At 41.1% G+C, this 27773-nt stretch overlaps 4 protein-coding genes and 1 long non-coding RNA gene across 6 annotated transcripts in view; 2 read left to right on the top strand and 3 right to left on the bottom strand.

Annotated features, from left to right (window-relative positions):
• The window catches only part of me1 (malic enzyme 1, NADP(+)-dependent, cytosolic), a 97277-nt gene extending 85983 nt beyond the window's left edge, over positions 1 to 11294 (top strand). The window contains 8 exon segments of the mRNA XM_037785174.1: positions 6477 to 6586; positions 6806 to 6903; positions 7936 to 8049; positions 8648 to 8753; positions 9033 to 9175; positions 9487 to 9660; positions 10453 to 10551; positions 10675 to 11294. Coding sequence (XP_037641102.1) covers positions 6477 to 6586; positions 6806 to 6903; positions 7936 to 8049; positions 8648 to 8753; positions 9033 to 9175; positions 9487 to 9660; positions 10453 to 10551; positions 10675 to 10842 — 1012 coding nt within the window. The 3' untranslated portion in view covers positions 10843 to 11294.
• A 926-nt stretch (positions 11295 to 12220) lies between these two features.
• Positions 12221 to 13440, bottom strand: LOC119497224 (coiled-coil domain-containing protein 42 like-2-like). Its single transcript, XM_037785173.1, has one exon. The coding sequence runs from the start codon at positions 13368 to 13370 to the stop codon at positions 12432 to 12434; it is 939 nt and encodes a 312-aa protein (XP_037641101.1). The 5' UTR covers positions 13371 to 13440; the 3' UTR covers positions 12221 to 12431.
• A 3726-nt stretch (positions 13441 to 17166) lies between these two features.
• LOC119497471 lies at positions 17167 to 24555 on the top strand. The gene is made up of 2 exons (XR_005208930.1): positions 17167 to 17569; positions 24411 to 24555. It is a non-coding gene; the product is annotated as an uncharacterized LOC119497471 (long non-coding RNA).
• LOC119497469 (coiled-coil domain-containing protein 42 like-2-like) lies at positions 17585 to 19155 on the bottom strand. The gene has a single exon (XM_037785611.1). It carries the CDS (start codon positions 19005 to 19007, stop codon positions 17733 to 17735), a length of 1275 nt encoding a protein of 424 aa, XP_037641539.1. The 5' UTR covers positions 19008 to 19155; the 3' UTR covers positions 17585 to 17732.
• On the bottom strand, positions 22231 to 25511 carry LOC119497470 (coiled-coil domain-containing protein 42 like-2-like). 2 transcript variants are annotated; one of them, XM_037785612.1, is made up of 2 exons: positions 24598 to 25511; positions 22231 to 24013 (listed from the first exon to the last, which is right to left on the bottom strand). In XM_037785612.1, the coding sequence occupies exon 1, from the start codon at positions 25486 to 25488 to the stop codon at positions 24664 to 24666; it is 825 nt and encodes a 274-aa protein (XP_037641540.1). In that variant the 5' UTR covers positions 25489 to 25511; the 3' UTR covers positions 22231 to 24013; positions 24598 to 24663. The 2 variants fall into 2 exon arrangements, with proteins under 2 accessions (XP_037641540.1, XP_037641541.1); XM_037785613.1 differs by having other exon boundaries at positions 22231 to 23371.
• Between the last annotated feature and the right edge of the window lie 2262 nt (positions 25512 to 27773).

The following is a 27773-nucleotide window of genomic DNA, read 5'->3' as shown; positions in this document are numbered from 1 at the left end:
ACTGTATCCCACAATGCAAAGCGCTGGAACGGTACAGGCTACGGTCACAACAACAACAAGCAGCCAAAAACGGCTCGTTTTTTTTTATTTTGCGTGGCTATTTCATCACTAAATTCACTTCTGGAAATTTGAGGCGAGAAGTCAACTCTGTCAATTTTGACTATTCAATCAATCAATCAATCAATCAAACTTTATTTATATAGCACCTTTTAAACAAGACAAATACAGATCAAAGTGCTGTACAGACGATTGACAAAAATGTAGAATGTTAAAAATGGATTTAGAGACCAATGCACACCAAAACAACCAATATAAAAGTTCATTGAAAAAGAAAGCAATAGATGAAAGGTATTCAAGATAATAAAAGATATATAAAATATAATGAAATAAAAATAACAATAAAAATTAATTATTAAAAATTATGAAACTACACAAAATAAGCAGATTGTATTAAAATAATGAAATTTTAATGAAATAGATTAAAAGAGATAACGATGATCAGCAATAAAATGTTGATTAAACAAAATAGAGTAAAATAAACACTATAATGATGATGATAAATAAAACAAGTATAAACAATAAAACCATAAAATTATAAAATTATAAAACACTACCTAAAAGTCAGACTAAATACATGGGTTTTTAGTTTACGTTTAAAAATATCAATATTTTCAGCTCCTCAGGTTGTTCCAGCAGCTAAAAGCTGCATCACCAGATGTTTTTGTTCTGCTTTGTGGAACAACAAAAAGAGAAGAACCAGAGGATCTGATGGACCTTCCTGGTTCATAAACCAAAAGCAATTCTGCAAGGTACTATGGTGCAAGGCCGTGTAGTGCCTTATAAACTAATAAAAGAATTTGACTGCGAAAACTAACAGGTAACCAATGTAAAGACTTTAAAATAGGCGTAACGTGTGCTCTCTTTAGTCAGCACTCGTGCAGCAGAATTTTGAATTAATTGGAGCTGATTTATTGTATTCTTTGGTTGATCAGAAAGGAGAGCGTTACAGTAGTCTAGCCTTCTAGTTATAAAAGCGTGCATCAATCTCTCTGTGCTGCTCAGAGAGAGAAATAGAATAGAATGTTGGCAGTTTTACAATATTAGATGGTGAATAGACCATTTGCAACAACATTTTCGGAGTTTGGATGCTCCACAAACTGCCATGACAGCTAGCTATAGCGCCTTCCAGGGTTGCTACCTCGCCAGCTGGACAGTCATGCTCACAGATCGCTATGAGTTGACTGGAGAGTGAACCGAAACAGTAAAGTTACGTGCCAGGAAACCGAAACAATGAGCTGAAAGATGGTAAAACGCTGTGTAAAGCTGAGGGGAACTGCAATCGGGTGATAATTCTTCACGGGTTCATCACTAAGAGCAACCCGTTTCACATAAGTAGTCATGTGATCCATCGTTACTATTGGTTATAATCACCTGCCATGAAGAAACCTATAGATCGGAGTGGAAGCCAGTGATCGTGGTTTAGTGTGTCGCATTTTGTGCCAACTTTCAGCCACTTTGGGTCAGACAGGTTGGTTATGAGTGAATCACTCACACAAAGTTTTCCACGTCTCCCAGCTACCACATGCAGTCACAAAGGTCACAGCTACCACAGGGCTGCATCCGGCAACTTTTGTTACATTCATTGTCAAGAGAAGAACTTATATTTCTGCACACACTGGGAGCCAGCTGAGCAGCCAAAACAGAAACAAGAGTTTTCATCCTTAAAGCAGGTGGAGGCAGGAAGTTTTCTTGCCTGTTTTCTCATCTTAGTGACCGATGTGAGTGCTTTCCCACCAGGCCCATTTTGGTCTCAGAAGTCACTGAACAGACACTGCTGTTGACAAAGAGACGGAAAGTGATCTCACTGCCAAATCTCAACAGCAGGGATACACCGTCTCCGTCTTTTTTCATTATAGCCATGAGAGGTGGAACAGGGTCATTGTTTTGGCAGAGTTCAACAAGTCCTGAACTTTGTTTTGAGTTCAAAGTCAACCTGTGAACTACGCACCTGTAAAGTTTCATGACGGCAAATCGGGCCCTCGCAGCCACAAAATCTGTCCACATACATATAAACACCTGGCAAAGTACGCTAATGATGAGTAAGGGATAATGTACAGCTAGCGTGTCATTGTTGTGAATGAAGCGGAGGGGTCTCTCATCGCCCTGAAGGGGATTCTTTCACAACAATGACCCACTAGCTGTACATCATCCCGCTTATTACACGGCTACTTAGTAAAGAAATCAATATTTTGACACAAAAAACGGTCTGCCAGAGTCCGACATCTGAGCTGCGCCCATAGCAACAGTCTGTTAAACATAGCAACGGTCTGTTATACATAGCAACGGACTGTTATACATAGCAACGGACTGTTATACATAGCAACAGTCTGCTATACATAGCAATGGTCTGTTATACATAGCAACGGACTGTTATACATAGCAACGGTCTGTTATACATAGCAACGGTCTGTTAAACATAGCAACGGTCTGTTATACATAGCAACGGACTGTTATACATAGCAACAGTCTGCTATACATAGCAATGGTCTGTTATACATAGCAACGGTCTGTTATACATAGCAACGGTCTGTTAAACATAGCAACGGTCTGTTATACATAGCAACGGTCTGTTACACATAGCAACGGTCTGTTATACATAGCAACGGACTGTTATACAAAGCAACGTTGTATTATACATAACGGTCGGTTATACATAGCAACGGTCTGTTATACATAGCAACGGTCTGTTATACATAGCAAAGGTCTGTTATAAATAGCAACGGTCTGTTATACAGAAATTGCAGACCGTAGAATGCCGTCATTGACCAATCAAAATCGAGTATTCAACACAGCCGTGTAATAATGAATAATAAACATTTTAGATAAAAGCCTAGCAAGGGCTAACAAAATTGCATTGAGGAGTGACATAAAATTAAATTACACTCTAAATACTCATTTGTGAGTGATAAATAGCTCTTAATACTGAATACTGGCCAATGAAATTCTGTTTAGTTTGTTTATGAGTCAAAGTATTAACTTTAAAGGTTCTTCTGTAATCATTTTTGAAAATTGGATGGATCCACTGGACCCAAAACTAGATTACTGTTTCCCAGTATTTTAACATCATTATTATTCAGTTTTTTATAGCTATAACAGTACATCCCTCTTCCCAGAGGCCCAATATTTTGTTTCCCAGCAAAAATGATCATCACACTATATAATAATAAGTAATTCATATAAAATCTTTTTACAACATAATTCCGTGAAGTAATGTTTATGTAAGTGTTATAATTGTACAATATAATTAATGATATTGTATCTTTCACTGCAATTTCGGCACCTCTGCTCTTCCAGTGTTGTTACCCAGTAATGATAATCCCAGTGTTCAGATGGTAAAGAGGTGCATTGTCAGATTTTGACATTCCATTCAGACGGTCGTCAAGGAAAGACAACAGACTTCCAGGCAGGATAGGGACGACGAACACGAACGGCCTCCATGAGGAGTTTTGTTATAGACACGCACTCACTGTCACAAACACTCCCCCTATCTTTATGGCTCAGGCCAACGACCAAAGAGCTTTCTGGGAAGATGTTCCTTTCTTTCCGCAGTACCACAACCATAGATAGAAACTCTTTAGTTTACGGTCAGCGGATGCCCATAAATATGCATGTGTTCACAGCTCTGATCTTTCTGGGCTATCATTTTAAAATAAAACATAGAGTTCAATGCCTGAAGCCTTAAAACAAAATCCTCTCTTTACTGAGAATACTTGCGAGTTTGACTCTCATCCACACTACTCCCATATCCTTCACTTTGGACTCATGGACTTGGTTCTGCGTGAACTGGTTTGACCTCTCCAGCAGCGAGTTGCAACCAAACCATACCAGAGGGCGCTGCACTGGCAGCGGGGCAAGGCCACATCTATCCTCGCCCGTCGCCTGTCTCCGTCTCCATCTCAGAAAGCCCCGACACAATGAAAAGTTTATAGCTCCCTTCTTGGCCTCATTATTCCTCCTCTTCGTACAAGCTCTCGGTGCTTTAGTACTGCTCTCTGCTTGATAGAAAACACATTTCTCTCCTCAGCGCTACTGCCGTGTTGGCAGTAAGTCAGCCGGGCTGTCGGTCTCTGTATTAGGAATCAGTGTCTCGCAGTGTGGCAGTGGGAAGGATAAACAGTGACCCAGCGATGGCACCTTCTCATCAGGACATTAAGTTTTATTGTGGTTGAACTCAGGTTGCTTCTTCTCATCCTGCGTTTCTTTCTTTTTCCCGCTTCCGCTCAGCTCCATCCTCCTCCTGCTGAAAGTTTAAGCAGTTTAGCAGCCACTGTAACAAGTGGGAAACAGCTTTACTGAATTGTATAATAACAGTGCAGAGGAGGATACTTTTCCTTATGAGGTATGAGGTGGGATTTAATGAAAAAGTAACAGGAAGAAAGAGAAAGTTAAAGACAGAACGGAGAAAAGAGAGTACCCCCCCCCCCCGTTATTCAGTTAACCGACGGGGCTGCAGGTGTGTTTGCTTGGCCTGTCCCCAGTTTCCTCCGTTACTCACTGAAATATGATCCCTGGCGTTTTTAATACAGGTTTCAGACAACCTCACCCTTTCCTCCCATTGTTTCTAGCTGAGAAATAGACTCAATAAAAGTTATACTGCTAATCTATACTTTCAGACAGCATTGGTGTAGTTATCCCAGCCATCTCCTGCTGTTGTAGTTGTATTGCAGAAAGTATTTTTATCTTGTCACTTTGTGCAAGAATTTTCCTTAAATAAAAATATCTTGAAGTTTATTCTTTCAACTGACCCCTCCCCAAACAGTGATTGTCCCAAAACTAGGCACAGCAAGTCAGTCAAGCTTTTGTGTGTTGAAAGCAGTGCAGCAACTCCGGGTCTGTAAAGTGAAGCCAGTGCTGAAGTGTCTTAAACTTGCATTCTTTCTAATATCCAGCAGGGGGCGACTCCTCTGGTTGCAAAAAGAAGTCTGATTGTATAGAAGTCTATGAGAAAATGAGCCTACTTCTCTCTTGATTTATTACCTCAGTAAACATTGTAAACATGAGTTTATGGTCTCAATCGCTAGTTTCAAGTCTTCTTCAATACAGCATGATGTTCATTTAGTAAATTATGGTCCCATTTAGAGTCAAATAGACCATAAAGCAGGGGACGCTTTAGGGCGTGGCTACTTTGTGATTAACAGGTCGCTACCACTGCGTTGTCCGGTCTGGGAGTTGTCCCCCACCGTTGTTTTACTTTTTTTTTATAGAAATAAAACCCATTTAGTTCATTTTAGCATATCAGCGCTGCATTATCAATACATAGCTAGAGGACGGACACTTCAATCTACAAAGACAAGACGATGGCGGAGGACTTGGAAATAAGTCACAAGTTGATTAACGGGTGGGGAAATTTCCTCACCGTCACATTCCTAGCGTTCGGTTGTACTTAACTCCAGACCTCTCGTGTCACTTCTGGTTGCAAATAACCAAGATGACGACGGCCAAAATGACAAACTCAGTTGTCGTTTCAGGTGGCAAAAGTTTAGTTTAGCCGCAAATTGGAATTTAATACTAAATATTATAAAATGGTTAAGACTAGATTTGTTTTGTAGTTATAGCCACTGTAAAATCTCCATTTATATACAGTATTAAATGAGTATTTTTTTCAGTTTTATCTGCCGCTATCTTTTCAGACATAATGTTATCCTGTACACCTTCACCAGGTCCTTCTTTGCATTTTCCTCCAGCTGAAAGTCTGTCTTCCATCTTGGAGAGCAGCGGCAGTCGCTCTGCAAACATCCAGTAAATTCCTGAACAAAAGTTCCATCTGTTGAAAGGCATGGGAACTTGGGATTCCTCTGCGTCGCTGATAAATCTAATTTACAGACTCATAATGCTGGCGTCGTGGCTTATTTTTGTTGCATGATGTTTTTGCAGGAGCTTATACTGTAGGCACTTCCAGACTCCTGTGTTCCTGCATTGACTACATGTGATAGGTGGTCTGAGCAGCGTCTTGTAAAAATTGAACAGGGCTGTTTTACTGGGAGACTGGGTGGGCTCGGTGCTCTTTTCTTTCAGATTTGGTGCTTTAGTGATTCTACTCCTTTGTGGAGGTTTGACCTTCCTCCCTGGAACTCATTGTGAGGTGCTGTTGTGAAGTGAAGTGTCAGCTTGTCAAATATCCATTAAACAAAACACAAAACTTTAGACATGACTTCCAACAAAAGAGTATCCCTCTCTATTTATTGAATATATTTGAATATGACTGTGCATATTCAGAAAACTGAATTAGATCCATTGTTATAACTGTGTGCACTGAGAAGCCAGCATCACCTCTCTTCATTGTATGTATAGTGAGAGAGCGCCCCCCTCAGGACTGAAAGTAGAGACCTTTCTCTCTGTGTGGGTTTGAGTGTGTGCAAAAGTCTATTAAATGATGGAGATAACAGTTATTTCTCTTTTTCTGTCTTCTTCTACAGGTATGGAATAGACTGTCTCATTCAGTTTGAGGACTTTGCAAATGTTAACGCTTTCCGGCTGCTGAGCAAGTACCGCAACAAGTACTGCACATTCAATGACGACATCCAAGGTAATTCGACGACAGACACACATATCAATCATTCATTTCTCTTTAATAAAACCACATGTAAAATATGAATAATATTTGTACAAATGAATCTTGTATTTTTAGTTATTACTCTAGTCTGTCACTCTTGAACGTACAGCAGTAACATGAGTGTCATACATCCTACGAAGAATATCAATAAGTGTATATTAAACTTGAATGTTGCTCTATAATGCTCCTTAGGTACTGCTGCAGTGGCGGTAGCTGGACTCCTGGCCGCTCTCCGCATCACCAAGAGCAAAATGTGTGACCATACCATCGTGTTCCAAGGAGCTGGGGAGGTATGTGCAGCACTCATAAAGTGAAACTGTCAGCGGTCACAAGAGGTCATCAGAAGATAATGGCAAATTTAATTTTTCCCAAGATTTTTTGAGTCACATGATTTAAAGACTTCAACGTCCTGGCGGTACAGGGTTTTAAAGATGCTGGTTTGAGCCCAGCCAAGGACCTTTGTTCAAACTGTTCCTTCATTTCCCATCAGATCTTTACTCTATACTATCTGATCTAAGACTTAGAAATGAAAAAGACATCAATTGGGCCGTTGAAATGCAGCAAAAAATGTCTTCAAGGGTAGTACAGCGTGTTTCATTTCTTTTTTTTTAAGATAAATCCATTGAAAAGTGTATCTGTGACATGCCAAAAAAGCAAAAAAAGTTATAAAGTCAGCGAACTGTCTCAGTAGTGTCATTAACACCACACAATATCTATCTAAAGTTTGCTAATTAAAGCCAGCGATCTGTAGTAGGGGTGACCCCGAATAGTCGACTATTCGACTGCCAATTTCACCGTTGCGGGAAAATGTGGTTATGAAACACAGGATCGTTCCAAGTAAAAGTCCCTAGAAGTGTATGAATCAACTTTTTTCCTAGGTTATAGTGATAAAAAAGTTAACAGAAATCTCAATAAATCCTAATATAGAATCGCAGTACATATCGAAACGACACCAAAGTATCGTGATAGTATCAAATTGTGAGATAGGTGTATCGTCCCAGCCTTAGTGTTTTATTGCTTATAAAAGTCCCTTTTTTATTTGTATGAGGGATATTCTGTCTTTTCTTCTTTCAAAAGTTACACGGTCTCACTTTAAACAAGGCGCTATCACAGGAATGATTTCCTCTGCTTTTGATATCATTACTAATTTCTCTTCATCACAATTATTGCAACGGAAAGAAAATATTGTGATTTCAGATCAGATATTCGTTTGACGAGATGGATGAGATTTTGCGTGGGGTTGGCATGTGAAACCAAAGCTTTGTATGGAGATGTCATGATGCGGCTCCTCTTTTATCCTTCCCTTTTTCTCTTGCTCCCAGGCAGCGATGGGGATTGCCGAGCTGATCACCATGGCCATGGAGAAGGAGGGAATCGCTAAGGAAGAGTGTTTGAAAAAGATCTGGATGGTTGATTCCAAGGGGCTCATTGTCAAGGTGCCTTGATAAAATAATGTACATGGCGTAAATACATGAATCCAATGAAATCTGACCACTGTAGCTGACCAGAATGAATGGCCCAGTAGGAAGTTAGAAAAATAAATCCTGAAAATCACAAACTGATGCCATCACAGGTTAAGAATCTATAAGGGTGGATTTTCATCGTCTGTTGCCTCCACAGAAAAAAGGAAAAAAAACATTTCCCATGGTTTGTTAATTTCTATGACAGGTTTGTCCTTGGAAACACTGCAAAAGGCTCTCCAACATTAACATCTGTTACATCTGTTTTGTCCTCCATATCCATGTTATTCATCCCTCATTCCTCCTCCGCCTCCTCCTCTTCACTGTCCTCAACTCAGAGCTTTCTCACTACTTCTTCCGCTCTACCAGCAACACTCTCTCCTCTTCATATTCATCTCTTTTCACCTCCTCTTTTCTCTCTCTTGTTTACATTTACAAGAAATCCTTCAGCAGTAAAAATGTAAAAGAGCAATGTCCAAGGATTAAAACGTTGCTTTTCTTTTACAGTGTGTTTTCACAGATGGTTTTGTGTCTCTAAAGTCCTCCTACTGAACCCTCCTCTCCAAATCCCTAGGGTCGAGACCACCTGACTCATGAGAAGGAAAGGTTTGCTCATGAGCACCCACAGATGAAGAAACTGGCGGATGTGGTCCGGGAACTGAAACCCACAGCTATCATTGGTAAAACAACAAGGATTTAATGTTTTCATAAGACAGCCAGTTAAGCCATTTTGACACTGGTTTTATATAGATGACACTGGATGCAAGGGATCATTGAAAAGAAAGGACTGATAATAGTCTACATTTGTAGAATAGAGTGAGAATTTAAGGTCAAATTGGAAATGAAGATGAGCCACGTGCTGTGTTTGAAACAGTTGAAAGACTGAAAAGGTTGGGAAGGCTCCTGAAAGAAGCAGCCTGAAATGGGATGTATTGCACACTGACGGCTTTCTGTCTCAGGTGCGGCAGCTGTTGCCGGAGCCTTCACCGAGCAGATCATCACAGACATGGCGTCCTTCAATGAACGCCCAATCATCTTTGCCCTCAGCAACCCGACCAGCAAAGCAGAATGCACTGCTGAGCAGTGTTACACACTCACAGAGGTACTCGCTTCGTCGTAGTTATATTCCCATGCATGGCTACGAATGATTTCATTGGTCATCTCTAATGAATGGGAGAATATTTATTAATAATGGAAACTAGAAGGGCACTTGGAGAGCACAGACCTCTGCCAAGGCCGTTTCCATAAGTGAAAAATAAGTTGTGTATCCGCCCTGAGATTCAAATCTGCTCAAAAATAATGGGTTGTTCTTCAGTAATCCTGCTGACAAACAAAGTGAACCAGAAAACATAACCTCCTTGGCAGAGGTAATAATAATAATATTGATAAATACTATACCCCATTGTGCTGCAGGGGCGAGGCATCTTTGCCAGCGGCAGTCCATTTGACCCCATCACCCTGCCTGATGGGAGGATGTTCCACCCTGGTCAGGGGAACAACGCCTACATCTTCCCCGGCGTGGGCCTGGGTGTCACCGCTTGCGCCATCCGACATATTACTGAGGAAATCTTCCTCGTTGCAGCGGAGGTAACATACTGACATGTACAGTATATACACACACACCCTTTTTCCAATCTTTTATGTTATTATTAAATCATTGCATGAATCAATTATTCATGTTATCTCAGTTTCTTGAAAGTGTAATGAATGCCTGGAGCCTCTCACGGTACATTATTGACAGTGATAGAGGAGGTATTCTGATTATTTTACTCTAGTAAAAGTAGCAATACCAGACTGTGAAATAACTTAATTACAAGTAAAAGTCCTGCATTCAAATGTCACCTATGTAAAAGTACGTAGGCAGCAGGATGATTTCAGTGGTTTACTGTAGAAGCAAGGGTATGGGCTTACAGACAGACAGGCAAGTAAGTACCAAAATGCAGAAGAAATTGTCATTGTGAGCTTTATACTTTTTTTTTATTGTATCATTGTGTTATTACTACTGATGCATATATGTGTAGGTATCATATTAATACTATAGTTGGTCGAGGTCAGCTAATTTTAGCCACTTAATATACTGTTTGGTGTTACAAGATGGAAAATGCAGCAATATCGTACTGCGACCTTAAAATGATCTTATTTTAACTAGAGCTGTCAAAGTGAATGCGATAATAAAGCAAATTCGTTTTAACGCCACTATTTCTTTAAACGCATTCGATCTTTCGGAGGTTGAAGCGGGCTCAAGATACTGGCATCATATGAAACTAGAAAAACCTAAGGAAACCATCGGTACCAACCATGTCATACTAGCTTGTAGGGAAGGAGGCTAAATAACTAAATTTTGGCGAAGGTGATTAACATGAGCTGTGTGTTTAACAGGCTCTTGCCCACCTGGTGACAGAGAAGGACCTGGCGGAGGGAAGGTTGTATCCTCCTCTCAGCTCCATCAGGGACGTCTCTCTCACACTGGCTGTCAAGGTCAGAGCTCGGTGCACGCACACTAAAGAGCAGATTTTCCTCACCATGTGGCTTTAAGTCTAGATGTATGGGGACTTGTTAAGCTGCAAAAACTTTAATTTTCTTAAAACTTGTGCATTGCAGATCATGGAGTATGCCTATGAGCACAACATGGCAACACTTCGTCCGGAGCCGTCCGATAAAGAAGCATACCTGCACTCGCTCACCTATAGCACTGATTATGACGAGTTTGTTGTGGACTCGTACCACTGGCCAGAGGACAGTATGACTGTGCAGTCGTGCAAACTTTAATGCACTGGACAGAGAGACAGAATGAGCCCTGGAGAGGTATGGTAACTGACATGCAATATCATCACTAGACATGATGTTGGGATATGAAAGAGGCTGTGTGTAGAATTTTCTCACTAATATATTGCTGTGAAATTAATGGTGACAACACATGTAAAGTTACTGGTCTGTATGTCTTCGATGTCTCCCTCGACAGAAGTGGAACGCATGCTGCTAGTTTAAAAATACACTGAAAGGAAGGAAGCTGATAAAATGTGGGCAGTTTGCTTTCTGTTTTTAACTTTTGAAATATTGCACTAATGGTTGTTATCACAATAGATTTTATGATAATATATCGCGGGAAAGTCCTTCACAGGTTTCTTTTAGTTGTACTGTAATAGGCCGTTACTTTATGACTGTGTCAGCTATAATCCAAAAACTCTTTGTCAAATAAAAATGGTTTTGATTAAAGCTAAGAGTTGGTAATCTTCTTCACAAACATTTTTTGTTATATTTGTTGAAATTATCTTTACATCCTGACAGCAATCAATAAATCAAATGCTCAAATAAGCGTCACTGGAGCACATTATCGGGAATTAATGGACTCCTTGCAGCCAATCAGAATCGAGTATTCATCCAGACCGAGGTATAGTGATTGACAAATTAGTATTAAACCAAGCCAGACAAATACACGGGCTTCATGCATACAATGCACTACATACTCAATATGTGTACTATCATTCAACATACTTTTGTGTATATAAAAAGTAGTATGTATCTTTTCTCATGCACTGAACTGTAATTACCATGTTACTTCCCGAGAGCCTCGTTGGCTGTTGAAAATGCGTAACCATGGTAACCCGTACTAACCTCGTGTGACCAAACGATGATTTGTGAGAATAATAAAGTCTGAACACATTTTAAAACTCAATAATGCTTACTTATATTTACACTAATTGAAGCATTATTGACGTTACAGAGCTGTCCTCCGTTGTCTATTATGAACGTTATCATTACTATCACATTGCATTGTGGGTTAATATCCCGAAATGCAATGTGTCCAGTTTACAAACTGTAATATTTCACCGCAAATAGTATAGAATTCAACGTCCTACTGGTTTCATACTAAGGTTTCGGACATAGTAGAAAATCTCACATTCTGTTGTAGCGTACTAAATAGCATGTTCGTATGGAATTTCGGATGCAACCACATAGTCAAACCGATATGTGATAGTTAACAAGGAGTTATCTATTCTACAGAATATGATCAAAAAGAGATCTGTCAGTTTTTGAGAATACATATTTGACACCATTTATGGTCCATCTTACGATTATGTTTCTTGTTAAATCGTTGTGAATTTGCTTTGAATTTAATATTTTTTAATAAATACATGTCTTAGTGTTTTGTTTTTTTAATCTTATTTATTAAATATATTTAAATGAAAGGACATAAGAAAAGAGGGAAAGCAAAGGGGGATGTTGGAGAGAGTACGGTAGGGAAGTAGTGAGGTGGCAGGACAGGGCGGTCCCTTATTATTACAAGTTTGTGGGAGGAAACTGGAGCACCAGGAGTAAACCCTTACGTAAAGATCTGGCCAGAACTAGTATTTTTTTTATATGTCGATGTTGTTTTTTGACAAAGACGCTAACCGGCTGCGTTTCTGACCTGCCTCCGAGTTAGCATATTGTTCCAATATGTCCTTTTGGTCCATGATGAACATTGCGATCTTGTCCAGCTGTTTCACTGTGTCATTGTTATCAACAGCTTCCTCTCCATCTATCATTTCATATAGGTTGAGCGTTGACATCTTTATCTCTACCATTTCGACTTTGTTCTTTTTCGCTGATCTCTTAATGGCATTACACCTCTTATCCCATTTCCTTGCTTGAAGGCGCGCCTTCTTCAACTCGTTCTTGAGCTGCATCATCTGGGTGTCAGTTTGCACAGACAGGACTTCATGTTCGTTCTGCAGCTTCCGCAGATCGTTTGCCTGCTCGTGTACCGCATCCTGACCCTTACCCATTGTGTTAACATAATGGTCTCTCAAATGGAAAAGACCGTCCAAATGCTTCGCGAGTGACTGCACATTATCGAAGGTTGTAATTTTTTGCACCTGTTCCATGCAGTCTTGATAGAAAGACTGTCTTTGCACCTGATGCTGTTGCTCCTGTTTCCTCTCCATCAGTTTAGCAGACTCCACCTTCAGCCTCTCTATGTCTGCCTCCAGTTGAAGCACCTCTTTCCTCTCCCTCTCTGCTGTCTCAGCAGCTTGATTAGCATCTTGAGTCTTGAGATACACATCAAAGCTGACATTTGAAACCTTGACTTTTTCGATCTCCTCGTTCAACTCATCTGTGCGCTGTTGCAAACTTTCCAGTTCCAGTTTGCGCTCCTCATACTTTGCGTTAAGCTCTCCCTGTTCCAGGCGTTGCCTCTGCGTATTGAAAAAAACAGTGTTCCACTCATTTGAGGGCGCTCCTGTCACTACACCGCTTGCCTCTGCAGGCAACCTCTTTGCAAACCTCCTCTCCTGGACACTCTTTGAGTTCATGACTCTTTGTTGCGTTTGAAGGTTTTTGGACAAAGTTAACGGTATCTTCAAGTCTTAACGTACTCGTAATGAGCCTGTGTTTTGTGCCCTGTCCATATGATAAAACATCGAGCCTTTGATCAGAGCTAATACTGTATGACATCATCACATTCTGCGCCTCATACTGTATGACATCACATTCTACGCCTCATACTGTATGACATCATCACGTTCTGCATCTCATACTGTATGACATCATCACATTCTGCGCCTCATACTGTATGACATCACATTCTACGCCTCATACTGTATGACATCATCACATTCTGCATCTCATACTGTATGACATCACATTCTACGCCTCATACTGTATGACATCATCACATTCTGCATCTCATACTGTATGACATCATCACATTCTGCATCTCATACTGTATGACATCATCACATTCTACGCCTCATACTGTATGACATCATCACATTCTGCATCTCATACTGTATGACATCACATTCTACGCCTCATACTGTATGACATCATCACATTCTGCATCTCATACTGTATGACATCATCACATTCTGCATCTCATACTGTATGACATCATCACATTCTACGCCTCATACTGTATGACATTAACACATTCTACGCCTCATACTGTATGACATTAACACATTCTGCATCTCATACTGTATGACATCATCACATTCTGCATCTCATACTGTATGACATCATCACATTCTACGTCTCATACTGTATGACATCATCACATTCTGCATCTCATACTGTATGACATCATCACATTCTGCATCTCATACTGTATGACATCACATTCTACGTCTCATACTGTATGACATCATCACATTCTGCATCTCATACTGTATGACATCATCACATTCTACGTCTCATACTGTATGACATCATCACATTCTGCATCTCATACTGTATGACATCATCACATTCTACGCCTCATACTGTATGACATTAACACATTCTACGCCTCATACTGTATGACATTAACACATTCTGCATCTCATACTGTATGACATCATCACATTCTGCATCTCATACTGTATGACATCATCACATTCTACGTCTCATACTGTATGACATCATCACATTCTGCATCTCATACTGTATGACATCATCACATTCTACGTCTCATACTGTATGACATCATCACATTCTGCATCTCATACTGTATGACATCATCACATTCTACGCCTCATACTGTATGACATTAACACATTCTGCATCTCATACTGTATGACATCATCACATTCTGCATCTCATACTGTATGACATCATCACATTCTACGTCTCATACTGTATGACATCATCACATTCTGCATCTCATACTGTATGACATCATCACATTCTGCATCTCATACTGTATGACATCATCACATTCTACGCCTCATACTGTCATCATCATCACATTCTGCATCTTTGATACTTTTTTCAATATTTTTTTATTTTAAACTTTATTAACGAAACTCATTTACAATCTGACATCAAAATATACATTTTAAAAGGGATAAAATAAATGCAACCAAAAGTACCTCACCACTCCATATGATCTTTGGCAATGCTATTTGTCTTTGTAATGAAGTAATTCAAACTGAAAATTTCCAATTTCTTGATAAAACACATCAAAGCTGACATTTGATTTTTTAATTTTTCAATCCCCTCGTTCAACTCATCTGTGCACTGTTGCAAACTTTCCAATTTCAGTTTGCGCTCCTCGTACTTTGCGTTAAGCTCTCCCTCTTCCAGGTGTTGCTTCTGCATATTGAGACAAACAGTGCTCCTGTTTTTTGAGGGAGCTCCTGTCACTACACCGCTTGCCTCTGCAGGCAACCTCTTTGCAAACCTCCTCTCCCGGACACTCTTCGAGTTCATGACTTTTTGTTGCGTTTGCGAGGACTGCGGATATCCAAGCCGTTGTTATGATACGTACATGAAACAAAGCTGGGTTTACCGATGACGTTCACCACTCTCACTCACTCACCTGTTGCTCCTGTTTCCTCCAGTTGAAGAACCTTTCTTCCCTCTTTACCTTCTCAGCCGTTTGATTAGCATCTAACACATCAAAGCTGACATTTGATTTTTTCACTTTTTCAAACCCCTCGTTCAACTCATCTGTGCACTGTTGCAAACTACTCTCCAGTTTCAGTTTGCGCTCCTCATACTTTGCCTTAAGCTCTTCCTCTTCCCAGCTTTGCTTCAGCATATCAAAACGAACAGTGCTTCTGTCATTTGAGGGAGCTATTTATTTAGTATTTTGTGAGTGTGTAACACTGCTCAGCATGTCTGACTGAATCCAAAGAAGTGAGAAAAACAAAGAAGCATATGATACATAACCATGGTAACCCGTACCAACCTCATACGACCAAACGATGATTTGTGAGAATAATAAAGTCTGAACTCATTTTAAAACTTAATTATGCTTACTTACGCTTACACTAATTGAAGCATTATTGACGTTACAGAGCTGTCTTCCGTTGTCTATTATGAACGTTATCATAACTACCACATTGCATTGTAGGATAATATCCCGAAATGCAATGTGTCCAGTTTACAGACTGTAATATTTCACCGCAAATAGTATAGAATTCACGTACTACTGGTTTCATACTAAGGTTTCGGACCTACTAGAAAATCTCACATTCGGTTGTAGCGTACTAAATAGCATGTTAGTATGGAATTTGAGATGCAACCACATAGTCAAACCGATATGTGATAGTTAACAAAGAGTTATCTATTCTACAGAATATGATCAAAAAGAGTTCTGTCAGTTTTTGAGAATACATATTTGAGACCATTTATGGTCCACCTTCCGATTATGTTTCTTGTTAAATCGTTGAGAATTTGATTTGAATTTCATGTTTTGTAATAAATGCATGTCTTAGTGTTTTGTTTTTTTAATCTTATTTATTAAAGTGTGCGGGAAGACACCGGAGCACCCGGCGTAAACCCTTAGGTAAAGATCTGTCCAGAACTAGAACCTGGCTATGAGGCATCAGTGCTCACCACTGAGCCACAAAGGGGAGAATAAAAAGAGATTTAAATGGATGGAGAGGAAAAGAGGGAAAAGGAAGGGGGATATCGGAGAGAGTCAGGTAGTGAGGTGAGGTGGCAGGACATGGTGGTCCAGATCATTTGTTTGTAATTTTTGTATTTATTATTATTATTGCTAATTTAAAGTGTGTGGGAAGAAACCGGAACACCCGGAGTAAACCCTAGGTAAAGATCTGGCCAGAACTAGAACCTGGCTGCGAAGCATCAGTGCTCACCACTGAGCCACAGGGGAAATAGGGGTGGTCCCTTATTATTGTTAATTTAAAGTGTGTGGGAGGAAACCGGAGCACCCGGAGTAAACCCTAGGTAAAGATCTAGCCAGAACTAGATCCTGGCTGTGAAGCATCAGTGCTCACCACTGAGCCACAGGGGAAATAGGGGTGATCCCTTATTATTGCTAATTTAAAATTTGTGGGAGGAAACCGGAGTACCCGGAGTAAACCCTTACAAAAACATATGGCCAGAACTAGAACCTGGCCGTGAGACATCAGTGCTCACCACTGAGCCTCGAGGAATAGGGGAAAAATATAAATAGATTTAAATGAAAGGTGATAAGAACTGCCTCTCACCTATGGTCATGATGGCTGGGTCATGACCGAAAGAACGACATCGCGGGTACAAGCGGCCTAAATGGGTTTTCTCAGGAGGCCGGCTGGCATCTCCCTTAGAGATAGGGTGAGAAGCTCAGTCATCCGTGAGGGACTCAGAGTAGAGCCGCTACTCCTTTGCGTTGAAAGGAGCCAGCTGAGGGGGTTCGGGCATCTAGTAAGGATGCCCCCTGGGCGCCTCCCTAGGGAGGTGTTCCAAGCACGACCAGCTGGGAGGAGGCCACGGGGAAGACCCAGGACTAGGTGGAGAGATTATATCGCCACACTTGCCTGTGAACGCCTCAGGATCCCCCAGTCTGAGCTGGTTAATGTGGCCCGGGAAAGAGAAGTTTGGGGTCCCCTGCTGGAGCTGCTGCCCCCGCGACCCGACCCCGGATAACGGGTTGATGATGAGTGAGTGAGATAAGAAAAGAGGGAAAGTGAAGGGGGATGTTGGAGAGAGTACTGAAGTGAAGTAGTGAGGTGGCAGGACAGGGTGGTCCCTTATTATTGCAAGTGTGTGGGAGGAAACCGGAGCATCCGAAGTAAACCCTTACGTAAAGATCTGAAACCGGAGCATCCGAAGTAAACCCTTACGTAAAGATCTGGCCAGAACTAGAGTTTTTTTATATGAATTATTATTACTGCTAATTTAAAGCGCGTGGGAGCAAACCGGAGCACCCAGAGTAAACCCTTACGTAAAGATCGGGCTGGTCCAGATCATTTGTTTTTGGGCTGCTTGTGCACATTTCGGATGGGTGGTAGCTTAGAGGAGCGGCTGATCTGTCGCAGGTCAGACATCCTGGTCTCTTCATTTTTGAGCTCCAGTTTATCATGATCCTGCAGCTGTTTAACATTCCCAGATTTAGCCTTGGAATATCTGGGCACTGGCTGCCTGGTATCTGCAGAGTGGTATTTGGACCCCTCCCCAACAATCCTCGACTCAGCTTTTTTTTCTGCCTGCTGTCTTTCCACCTGTACGTGCAGTTCATCTTGGCTTTGGAGTATTTCTTCATCTTTCGCCACCTCATTTTTCTTCTCCAAATGTGAGACTACCTTGCTGTCGATGTTGTTTTTTGACACAGCCTCTGTCCTGCTGCATCTCTGCTCTGCCTCTGAGGAAGTATATCTTTTCAATATGTCCTTTTGGTCCATGATGAACATTGCGATCTCTTCCAGCTGTTTCTCTGTGTCATTGATATCAACAGCTTCTACTCCGTCTATCATTTCATATAGGTTGAGCGTTGACATCTTTATCTCTACCAGTTTAATTTTTTTCCGTTTTGCTGATTTCCTAATGGATTGACACCTCTTATCCCATATCCTTGCTTGAAGGCGCGCCTTCTTCAACGCGATCTTGAGCTCGGTCATCTGGGTGTCAGTGTACACACACAGGTCTTCATGTTCGTTTTGCAACTTCTGCAGATTGTTTGCCTGCTCGTGTACCGCATCCTGTCCCTTACCCATTGTGTTAACATAATGGTCTCTCAAATGGAAAAGACCGTCCAAATGCTTTGCGAGTGACTGCACATTATCGAAGGTTGAAATTTTTTGCACCTGTTCCATGCAGTCTTGATAAACAGACTGTCTTTGCACCTGACGCTGTTGCTCCTGTTTCCTCTCCATCAGTTTAGCAGACTCCACCTTCAGCATCTCTATGTCTGCCTCCAGTTGAAGCACCTCTTTCCTCTCCCTCTCTACTGTCTCAGCAGCTTGATTAGCATCTTGAGTCTTGAGATACACATCAAAGCTGACATTTGAGACCTTGACTTTTTCGATCTCCTCGTTCAACTCATCTGTGCGCTGTTGCAAACTTTCCAGTTCCAGTTTGCGCTCATCGTACTTTGCGTTAAGCTCTCCCTGTTCAAGGTGTTGCTTCTGCATATTGAAATGAACAGTTCTCCACTCATTTGAGGGCGCTCCTGTCACTACACCGCTTGCCTCTGCAGGCAACCTCTTTGCAAACCTCCTCTGCCGGACACTCTTCGAGTTCATGACTCTTTGTTGCGTTTGAAGGTTTTCGGACAAAGTTAACGGTATCTTCAAGTCTTAACGTACTCGTAATGAGCCTGTGTTTTGTGCCCTGTCCATATGATAAAACATCGAGCCTTTGATCAGAGCTAATACTGTATGACATCATCACATTCCGCCTCTCATACTGTATGACATCACATTCTACGCCTCATACTGTATGACATCATCACATTCTGCATCTCATACTGTATGACATCACATTCTACGCCTCATACTGTATGACATCATCACATTCTGCATCTCATACTGTATGACATCATCACATTCTACGCCTCATACTGTATGACATTAACACATTCTACGCCTCATACTGTATGACATTAACACATTCTGCATCTCATACTGTATGACATCATCACATTCTGCATCTCATACTGTATGACATCATCACATTCTACGCCTCATACTGTATGACATTAACACATTCTACGCCTCATACTGTATGACATTAACACATTCTACGCCTCATACTGTATGACATCATCACATTCTGCATCTCATACTGTATGACATCATCACATTCTACGCCTCATACTGTATGACATTAACACATTCTACGCCTCATACTGTATGACATTAACACATTCTGCATCTCATACTGTATGACATCATCACATTCTGCATCTCATACTGTATGACATCATCACATTCTACGTCTCATACTGTGTGACATCATCACATTCTACGCCTCATACTGTGTGACATCATCACATTCTACGCCTCATACTGTCATCATCATCATCACATTCTGCATCTTTGATGCTTTTTTTCAATATTATTTTTTTATTTTAAACTTTATTAACAAAACTCATTTACAATCTGACATCAAAATATACATTTTAAAAGGGATAAAATAATTGCAACCAAAAAGTACCTCACCACTCCATATGATCTTTGGCAATGCTATTTGTCTTTGTAATGAAGTAATTCAAACTGAAAATTTCTGGAGTCTTGATAAATCACATCAAAGCTGACGTTTGATTTTTCACTTTTTCAATCCCCTCGTTCAACTCATCTGTGCGTGTCGCAAACTCTCCAATTTCAGTTTGCGCTCCTCATACTTTGCCTTAAGCTCTTCCTCTTCCCAGCGTTGCTTCAGCATATCAAAACGAACAGTGCTCCTGTCATTTGAGGGCGCTCCTGTCACTACACCGCTTGCCTCTGCAGGCAACCTCTTTGCAAACCTCCTCTCCCGGACACTCTTCGAGTTCATGACTTTTTTGTTGCGTTTGCGAGGACTGCGGATATCCAAGCCGTTGTTATGATATGTACATGAAACAAAGCTGCATTTACCGACCATTTTCAAACCACTCTCACTCTCTCACCATTTAGCTTCATTCCAGATGGCCATGTCGTTGAGAAATATATCCATGTATTGGAATGATCAGATGAGATGAAGATGAAAAATGAAAAGAGCCTTCTGGGTTTTTTTCGTTGGCTTGCTTTCCTCACTTCCTTTTCTCTTCTCGTGCATCGATTCGTTTAAGCTGAACAGCCAATCAGAGTGAATTCTCTCACCGACGAGCTCCGCCGCCGATTCAACCTGCTGAATCGGGCAAAAAACTTCCAACACAGGCTAGATCCGACGGTGCGGGACACACCGCAAGAGCTAGGCTAACAGACGCTCACCGACAGCCCCAAACGGTGTGGTGTGTCGGGGCCTTAAGAGCAGAGGGAGCTCGAGCAGGCAGGGGGTCTGGAACTGGGAACCCAGGGTCTAGGCTATAGACTAGAATATATTTAATTAATGAAACATTATTTAAATGTTTTCTGAATCTGCTCTATTGATTCACAGAATATGATTTCACATGACAAACCGGCTCTATGCTTGTGATGTGTGCGGGTTTTTAATTGAAAAGACTGATCTTCTTGTGTTGCCACTGTGTACACAGGACAACTTGGCTGAATAACCTAGATCCATCTTGACTTATTATTGACGTATTGTCTTATAATGATGACTTTCATATTCTGTTTACTGATCAGGAGGGCACTCCGTTTAATATTTGTCGCTGTCCATTGAGGGGGGGTTCTGAATTAAAGTTGCCTTGGCATATTGTGAAAGGAGGGAAGGGCCTCAAAAATGTCTGTAGCCTCGGGGCCTCATGTAATATTAAGGCACCCCTGCTCGTAACGTCTCCAACAGAAGTGAAGAGTGGAGATTCTGTAGGGTTGGCTAGGCAAGACTACTTGAAACACGACAGACACACGTACACACACACACACACATACACACACAAAGCAGCACATCTGTTTTTAAAGCATGTTTGCACATTTTCTATTTCTACCTTTTTTAACTTTTCAAATGTTCTAAATAAGCAACACATCTGTCGCCTGTCCCATCTGTTATAAAGTACCAAACCCAGTCCCAGTTCATATTGAAACGTTATTACATTATCCAGCAATTGGCAAACTTCATGAAATATGAACCCATTTTACTACATTTGGACAAGTTTTTACATTATCCAACAGTTGCCACATGTCCAGTATTTACAAGAAATACCATTCTTATAGTTTCAGTGTTGTTTTTGTTTTATTTATTTATTTTGTACCGTGAGTGTGTAACACTGCTCAGCATCTCTGACTGAATCCAAAGAAGTTAGAAAAACAAAGAAGCATATGATGTGTAACCATGGTAACCCGCACCAACCTCTTGTGACCAGACGATGATTTTTGAGAATAATAAAGTCTGAACTCATTTCAAAACTTAATTATGCTTACTTATACTTATACTTACACTAATTGAAGCATTATTGACGTTACAGAGCTGTCTTCCGTTGTCTATTATGAACGTTGTCATTACTACCACATTGCATTGTGGGATAATATCCTGAAATGCAATGTGTCCAGTTTACATAATGTAAAATTTTACCGCAAATAGTATAGAATTCACGTACTACTGGTTTCATACTACGGTTTCGGACATAGTAGAAAATCTCACATTCGGTTGTAGCGTACTAAATAGCATGTTAGTATGGAATTCCGGATGCAACCACATAGTCAAACCGATATGTGATAGTTAACAAAGAGTTATCTATTCTACAGAATATGATCAAAAAGAGTTCTGTCAGTTTTTGAGAATACATATTTGAGACCATTTATGGTCCACCTTCCGATTATGTTTCTTGTTAAATCGTTGAGAATTTGATTTGAATTTCATGTTTTGTAATAAATGCATGTCTTAGTGTTTTGTTTTTTTAATCTTATTTATTAAAGTGTGCGGGAAGAAACCGGAGCACCCGGCGTAAACCCTTAGGTAAAGATCTGTCCAGAACTAGAACCTGGCTATGAGGCATCAGTGCTCACCACTGAGCCACAAAGGGGAGAATAAAAAGAGATTTAAATGGATGGAGAGGAAAAGAGGGAAAGGTAAGGGGGATATCGGAGAGAGTCAGGTAGTGAGGTGAGGTGGCAGGACAGGGTGGTCCAGATCATTTGTTTGTAATTTTTGTATTTATTATTATTATTGCTAATTTAAAGTGTGTGGGAAGAAACCGGAACACCCGGAGTAAACCCTTGGTAAAGATCTGGCCAGAACTAGAACCTGGCTGCGAAGCATCAGTGCTCACCACTGAGCCACAGGGGAAATAGGGGTGGTCCCTTATTATTGTTAATTTAAAGTGTGTGGGAGGAAACCGGAGCACCCGGAGTAAACCCTAGGTAAAGATCTAGCCAGAACTAGATCCTGGCTGTGAAGCATCAGTGCTCACCACTGAGCCTCAGGGGAAATAGGGGTGGTCCCTTATTATTGCTAATTTAAAGTGTGTGGGAAGAAACCGGAGCACCCGGAGTAAACCCTTACAAAAAGATCTCACAAGAACTAGAACCTGGCTATGAGGCATCAGTGCTCACCACTGGGCCTCAGGGGAAATAGGAGTGGTCCCTTATTATTGCTAATTTGAAGTGTGTGGGAAGAAACCGGAGCACCCGGAGTAAACCCTTACAAAAAGATCTGGCCATAACTAGAACCTGGCTATGAGGCATCAGTGCTCACCACTGGGCCTTAAAGAATAGGGGAAGAATAAAAATAGATTTAAATGAAAGGAGATAAGAAAAGAGGGAAAGTGAAGGGGGATGTTGGAGAGAGTACGGAGTGAAGTGAGGTGGCAGGACAGTGTGGTCCCTTATTATTGCAAGTCTGTGGGAGGAAAACTGGAGCACCCAGAAAAAACCCTTAGGTAAAGATCTGGCCAAAACTAGAACCTGGCTGTGAGGCATCAGTGCTCACCACTGAGCCTCAAAGGGGAGAATAAAAAGAGATTTAAATGAATGGAGAGGAGAAGAGGGAAAGGGAAGGGGGATGTCGGAGAGAGTAAGGTAGTGAAGTGAGGTGGCAGGACAGGGTGGTCCAGATCATTTGTTTGTAAGTTTTTTTTTTTCATTATTATTATTGCTGATTTATAGTGTGCGGGAAGAAACCGGAGCACCCGGAGTAAACCCTTACAAAAAGATCTGTCCAGAACTAGAACCTGGCTGTGAAGCATCAGTGCTCACCACTGAGCCTCAGGGGAAATAGGGGTGGTCCCTTATTATTGCTAATTTAAAGTGTGTGGGAAGAAACAAGAGCACCCAGAGTAAACCCTTACAAAAAGATCTCGCAAGAACTAGAACCTGTCTATGAGGCATCAGTGCTCACCACTGGGCCTCAAAGTATAGGGGAAGTATAAAAATAGATTTAAATGAAAGGAGATAAGAAAAGAGGGAAAGTGAAGGGGGATGTTGGAGAGAGTACGGAGTGAAGTGATGTGGCAGGACAGTGTGGTCCCTTATTGTTGCAAGTCTGTGGGAGGAAAACTGGAGCACCCAGAGTAAACCCTTAAGTAAAGATCTGGCCAAAACTAGAACCTGGCTGTGAGGCATCAGTGCTCACCACTGAGCCTCAAAGGGGAGAATGAAAAGAGATTTAAATGAATGGAGAGGAAAAGAGGGAAAGGGAAGGGGGATATCGGAGAGAGTAAGGTAGTGAAGTGAGGTGGCAGGACAGGGTGGTCCAGATCATTTGTTTGTAATTTTTTTTTTTCATTATTATTATTGCTGATTTATAGTGTGCGGGAAGAAACCGGAGCACCCGGAGTAAACCCTTACAAAAAGATCTGTCCAGAACTAGAACCTGGCTGTGAAGCATCAGTGCTCACCACTGAGCCACAGGGGAAATAGGGGTGGTCCCTTATTATTGCTAATTTAAAGTGTGTGGGAGGAAACCGGAGCACCCGGAGTAAACCCTAGGTAAAGATCTAGCCAGAACTAGATCCTGGCTGTGAAGCATCAGTGCTCACCACTGAGCCTCAGGGGAAATAGGGGTGGTCCCTTATTATTGCTAATTTAAAGTGTGCGGGAAGAAACCGGAGCACCCGGAGTAAACCCTAGGTAAAGATCTGGCCAGAACTAGAACCTGGCTGTGAGGCATCATTGCTCACCACTGAGCCTCAAAGGGGAGAATAAAAAGAGATTTAAATGAATGGAGATAAGAAAAGAGGGAAAGGGAAGGGGGATGTTGGAGAGAGTACTGTAGTGAAGTAGTGAGGTGGCAGGACAGGGTCCTCCCTTATTATTGCAAGTGTGTGGGAGGAAACCGGAGCACCCGAAGTAAACCCTTATGTAAAGATCGGGCTGGTCCAGATCATTTGTTTTTGGGCTGCTTGTGCACATTTCGGATGGGTGGTAGCTCGTCGTTCGGCGCCCAACCCGGCAGGTTGTCCCCAACAATCCTCGACTCAGCTTTTTTTTCTGCCTGCTGTCTTTCCACCTGTACGTGCAGTTCATCTTGGCTTTGGAGTATTTCTTCATCTTTCTTGTCCTGCAGTCTCCTTTTCGCCACCTCATTTTTCTTCTCCAAATGTGAGACTACCTTGCTGTCGATGTTGTTTTTTGACACAGCCTCTGTCCTTCTGCATCTCTGCTCTGCCTCTGAGGAAGTATATCTGTCCAATATGTCCTTTTGGTCCTTGATGAACATTGCGATCTTGTCCAGCTGTTTCTCTGTGTCATTGATATCAACAGCTTCTACTCCGTCTATCATTTCATATAGGTTGAGCGTTGACATCTTTATCTCTACCAGTTTCAGTTTTATCTGTTTCGCTGATTTCCTAATGGATTGACACCTCTTATCCCATATCCTTGATTGAAGGCGCGCCTTCTTCAACTCGATCTTGAGCTCGGTCATCTGGGTGTCAGTGTACACACACAGGTCTTCATGTTTGTTTTGCAACTTCTGCAGATCGTTTGCCTGCTCGTGTACCGCATCCTGTCCCTTACCCATTGTGTTAACATAATGGTCTTTCCAATAGAAAAGACCGTCCAAATGCTTCGCGAGTGACTGCACATTATCGAAGGTTGACATTTTTTGCACCTGTTCCATGCGGTCTTGATAAACAGACTGTCTTTGCACCTGATGCTGTTGCTCCTGTTTCCTCTCCATCAGTTTAGCAGACTCCACCTTCAGCATCTCTATGTCTGCCTCCAGTTGAAGCACCTCTTTCCTCTCCCTCTTCACTGTCTCAGCATCTTGATTAGCATATCGAGTCTTGAGATACACATCAAAGCTGACATTTGAAACCTTGACTTTTTCGACCTCCTCTTTCCATGCATCTGTGCGCTGTTGCAAATTTTCCAGTTTCAGTTTGCTCTCCTCGCACTTTGCGTTAAGCGCTCCCTGTTCAAGGTGTTGCTTCTGCATATTGAAACGAACAGTGCTCCACTCATTTTTTTGGGGCGCTCCTGTCACTACACCGCTTGCCTCTGCAGGCAACCTCTTTGCAAACCTCCTCTCCTGGACACTCTTTGAGTTCATGACTCTTCGTTGCGTTTGAAGGTTTTCGGACAAAGTTAACGGTATCTTCAAGTCTTAACGTACTCGTAATGAGCCTGTGTTTTGTGCCCTGTCCATATGATAAAACATCGAGCCTTTGATCAGAGCTAATACTGTATGACATCATCACATTCCGCCTCTCATACTGTATGACATCACATTCTACGCCTCATACTGTATGACATCACATTCTGCGCCTCATACTGTGTGACATCACATTCTGCGCCTCATACTGTATGACATCATCACATTCTGCATCTTTGATGCTTTTTTTCAATTTTATCATTTTTTATTTTAAACTTTATTAACAAAGCTTATTTACAATCTGACATTAAAATATACATTTTTAAAAGGGATTCAATAATTACCACCAAAAGTTGGGAAGGTTTAAAGTTTCACTTGCTGTAGAATAAAACACTGAGAATAGAGACTTAAGAGAAGACTAATGTTATATGTATGTACAATGATTGTAGTATATGCGGTACATTAGTGCAAGTTAACTGGATATTGCTGAAAGCTGTACAGTAAGGTGCAGACTTGTCCTTGAATATTAAACATTACTAACTGTACACATTGAATTTATGTACCGGTATAACATATGAATAATATACTATGTGTAGATACAGAGGGTCGCCTTGAGGGTCTGAAGTGCAAAAGAAAACCAGATATTATTGTAAAGATTAACAGCAGATGAATCAGTTATATATGAAATGTGATGATATTTTTCAAGATAAGTGGTTATATAAAGTGATACAGTGATACACGTACATGAAATAAAAGCTGCATTTACTGACTATTTTCACACTACTCTCACTCACTCACCAATTAGCTTCATTCCAGATGGCCATGTCGTTGAGAAATATATCCATGTATTGGAATGATCAGATGAGATGAAGATGGTGTGGTGTGTCGGAGCCATAAGAGCAGAGGGAGCTTGAGCAGACAGGGGGTCTGGAGCTGGGAACCTAGGGTCTAGGCTATAGACTAGAATATATCTAATTAATGAAACATTATTTAAAAGTTTTCTGAATCTGCTCTATTGATTCACAGAATATGATTTCACATGACAAACCGGCTCTATGCTTGTGATGTGTGCGGGTTTTTAATTGAAAAGACTGATATTCTTGTGTTGCCACTGTGTACACAGGACAACTTGCCTCAATAACCTTGATCCCTCTTGACTTATTCAGTCTTGTGAAGGGCTTATTGCATGGATGGAAAAAAGTACAAAATGCAAGTTTCCCTCGTAAATAATCCAAGGCACACTGTAGTGTTTGAACAAAATTATAATGCCTTTTATTTTCCCATCCTGACTTATTATTGACTTATTGTCTTATGATGATGACTTTCATATTCTGTTTACTGATCAGGAGGGCACTCCGTTTAATATTTGTCGCTGTCCATTGACGGGGGGTTCTGAATTAAAGTTGCCTTGGCATATTGTGAAAGGAGGGAAGGGCCTCAAAAATGTCTGTAGCCTCGGGGCTTCATGCAATATGAAAGCACCCCTGCTCTCGTAAATGAAATGTGGATCGTTAGGCAAGACTACTTGCAACACGACAGACACACACACAAAGCAGCGTATCTGTTTTTAAAGCACGTTTGCCCATTTCATATTTGTACCTTTTTTAACTTTTTAAATGTTCTAAATAAGCAACACATCTGTCGCCTGTCCCATCTGTTGCCTGTCCCATCTGTTATAAAGTACCAAACCCAGTCCCAGTTCATATTGAAACGTTATTACATTATCCAGCAATTGGCAAACTTCATGAAATATAAACCCATTTTACTACATTTGGACAAGCTCTTGCATTATCCAACAGTTGCCACATGCCCAGTAATTACAGGAAATACCATTCTTATAGATTCAGTGTTGTTTTTGTGTTTTTTATTTATTTATTTAGTATTCTGTGAGTGTGTAA

This window comes from Sebastes umbrosus, chromosome 11, assembly GCF_015220745.1.
Source record: "Sebastes umbrosus isolate fSebUmb1 chromosome 11, fSebUmb1.pri, whole genome shotgun sequence".
In the NCBI taxonomy this organism is placed as follows: Eukaryota; Metazoa; Chordata; class Actinopteri; order Perciformes; family Sebastidae; genus Sebastes; species Sebastes umbrosus.
The sequence above is the reverse complement of the archived record's forward strand: the minus strand, read 5'-3'. Positions and strand labels throughout refer to the sequence as shown.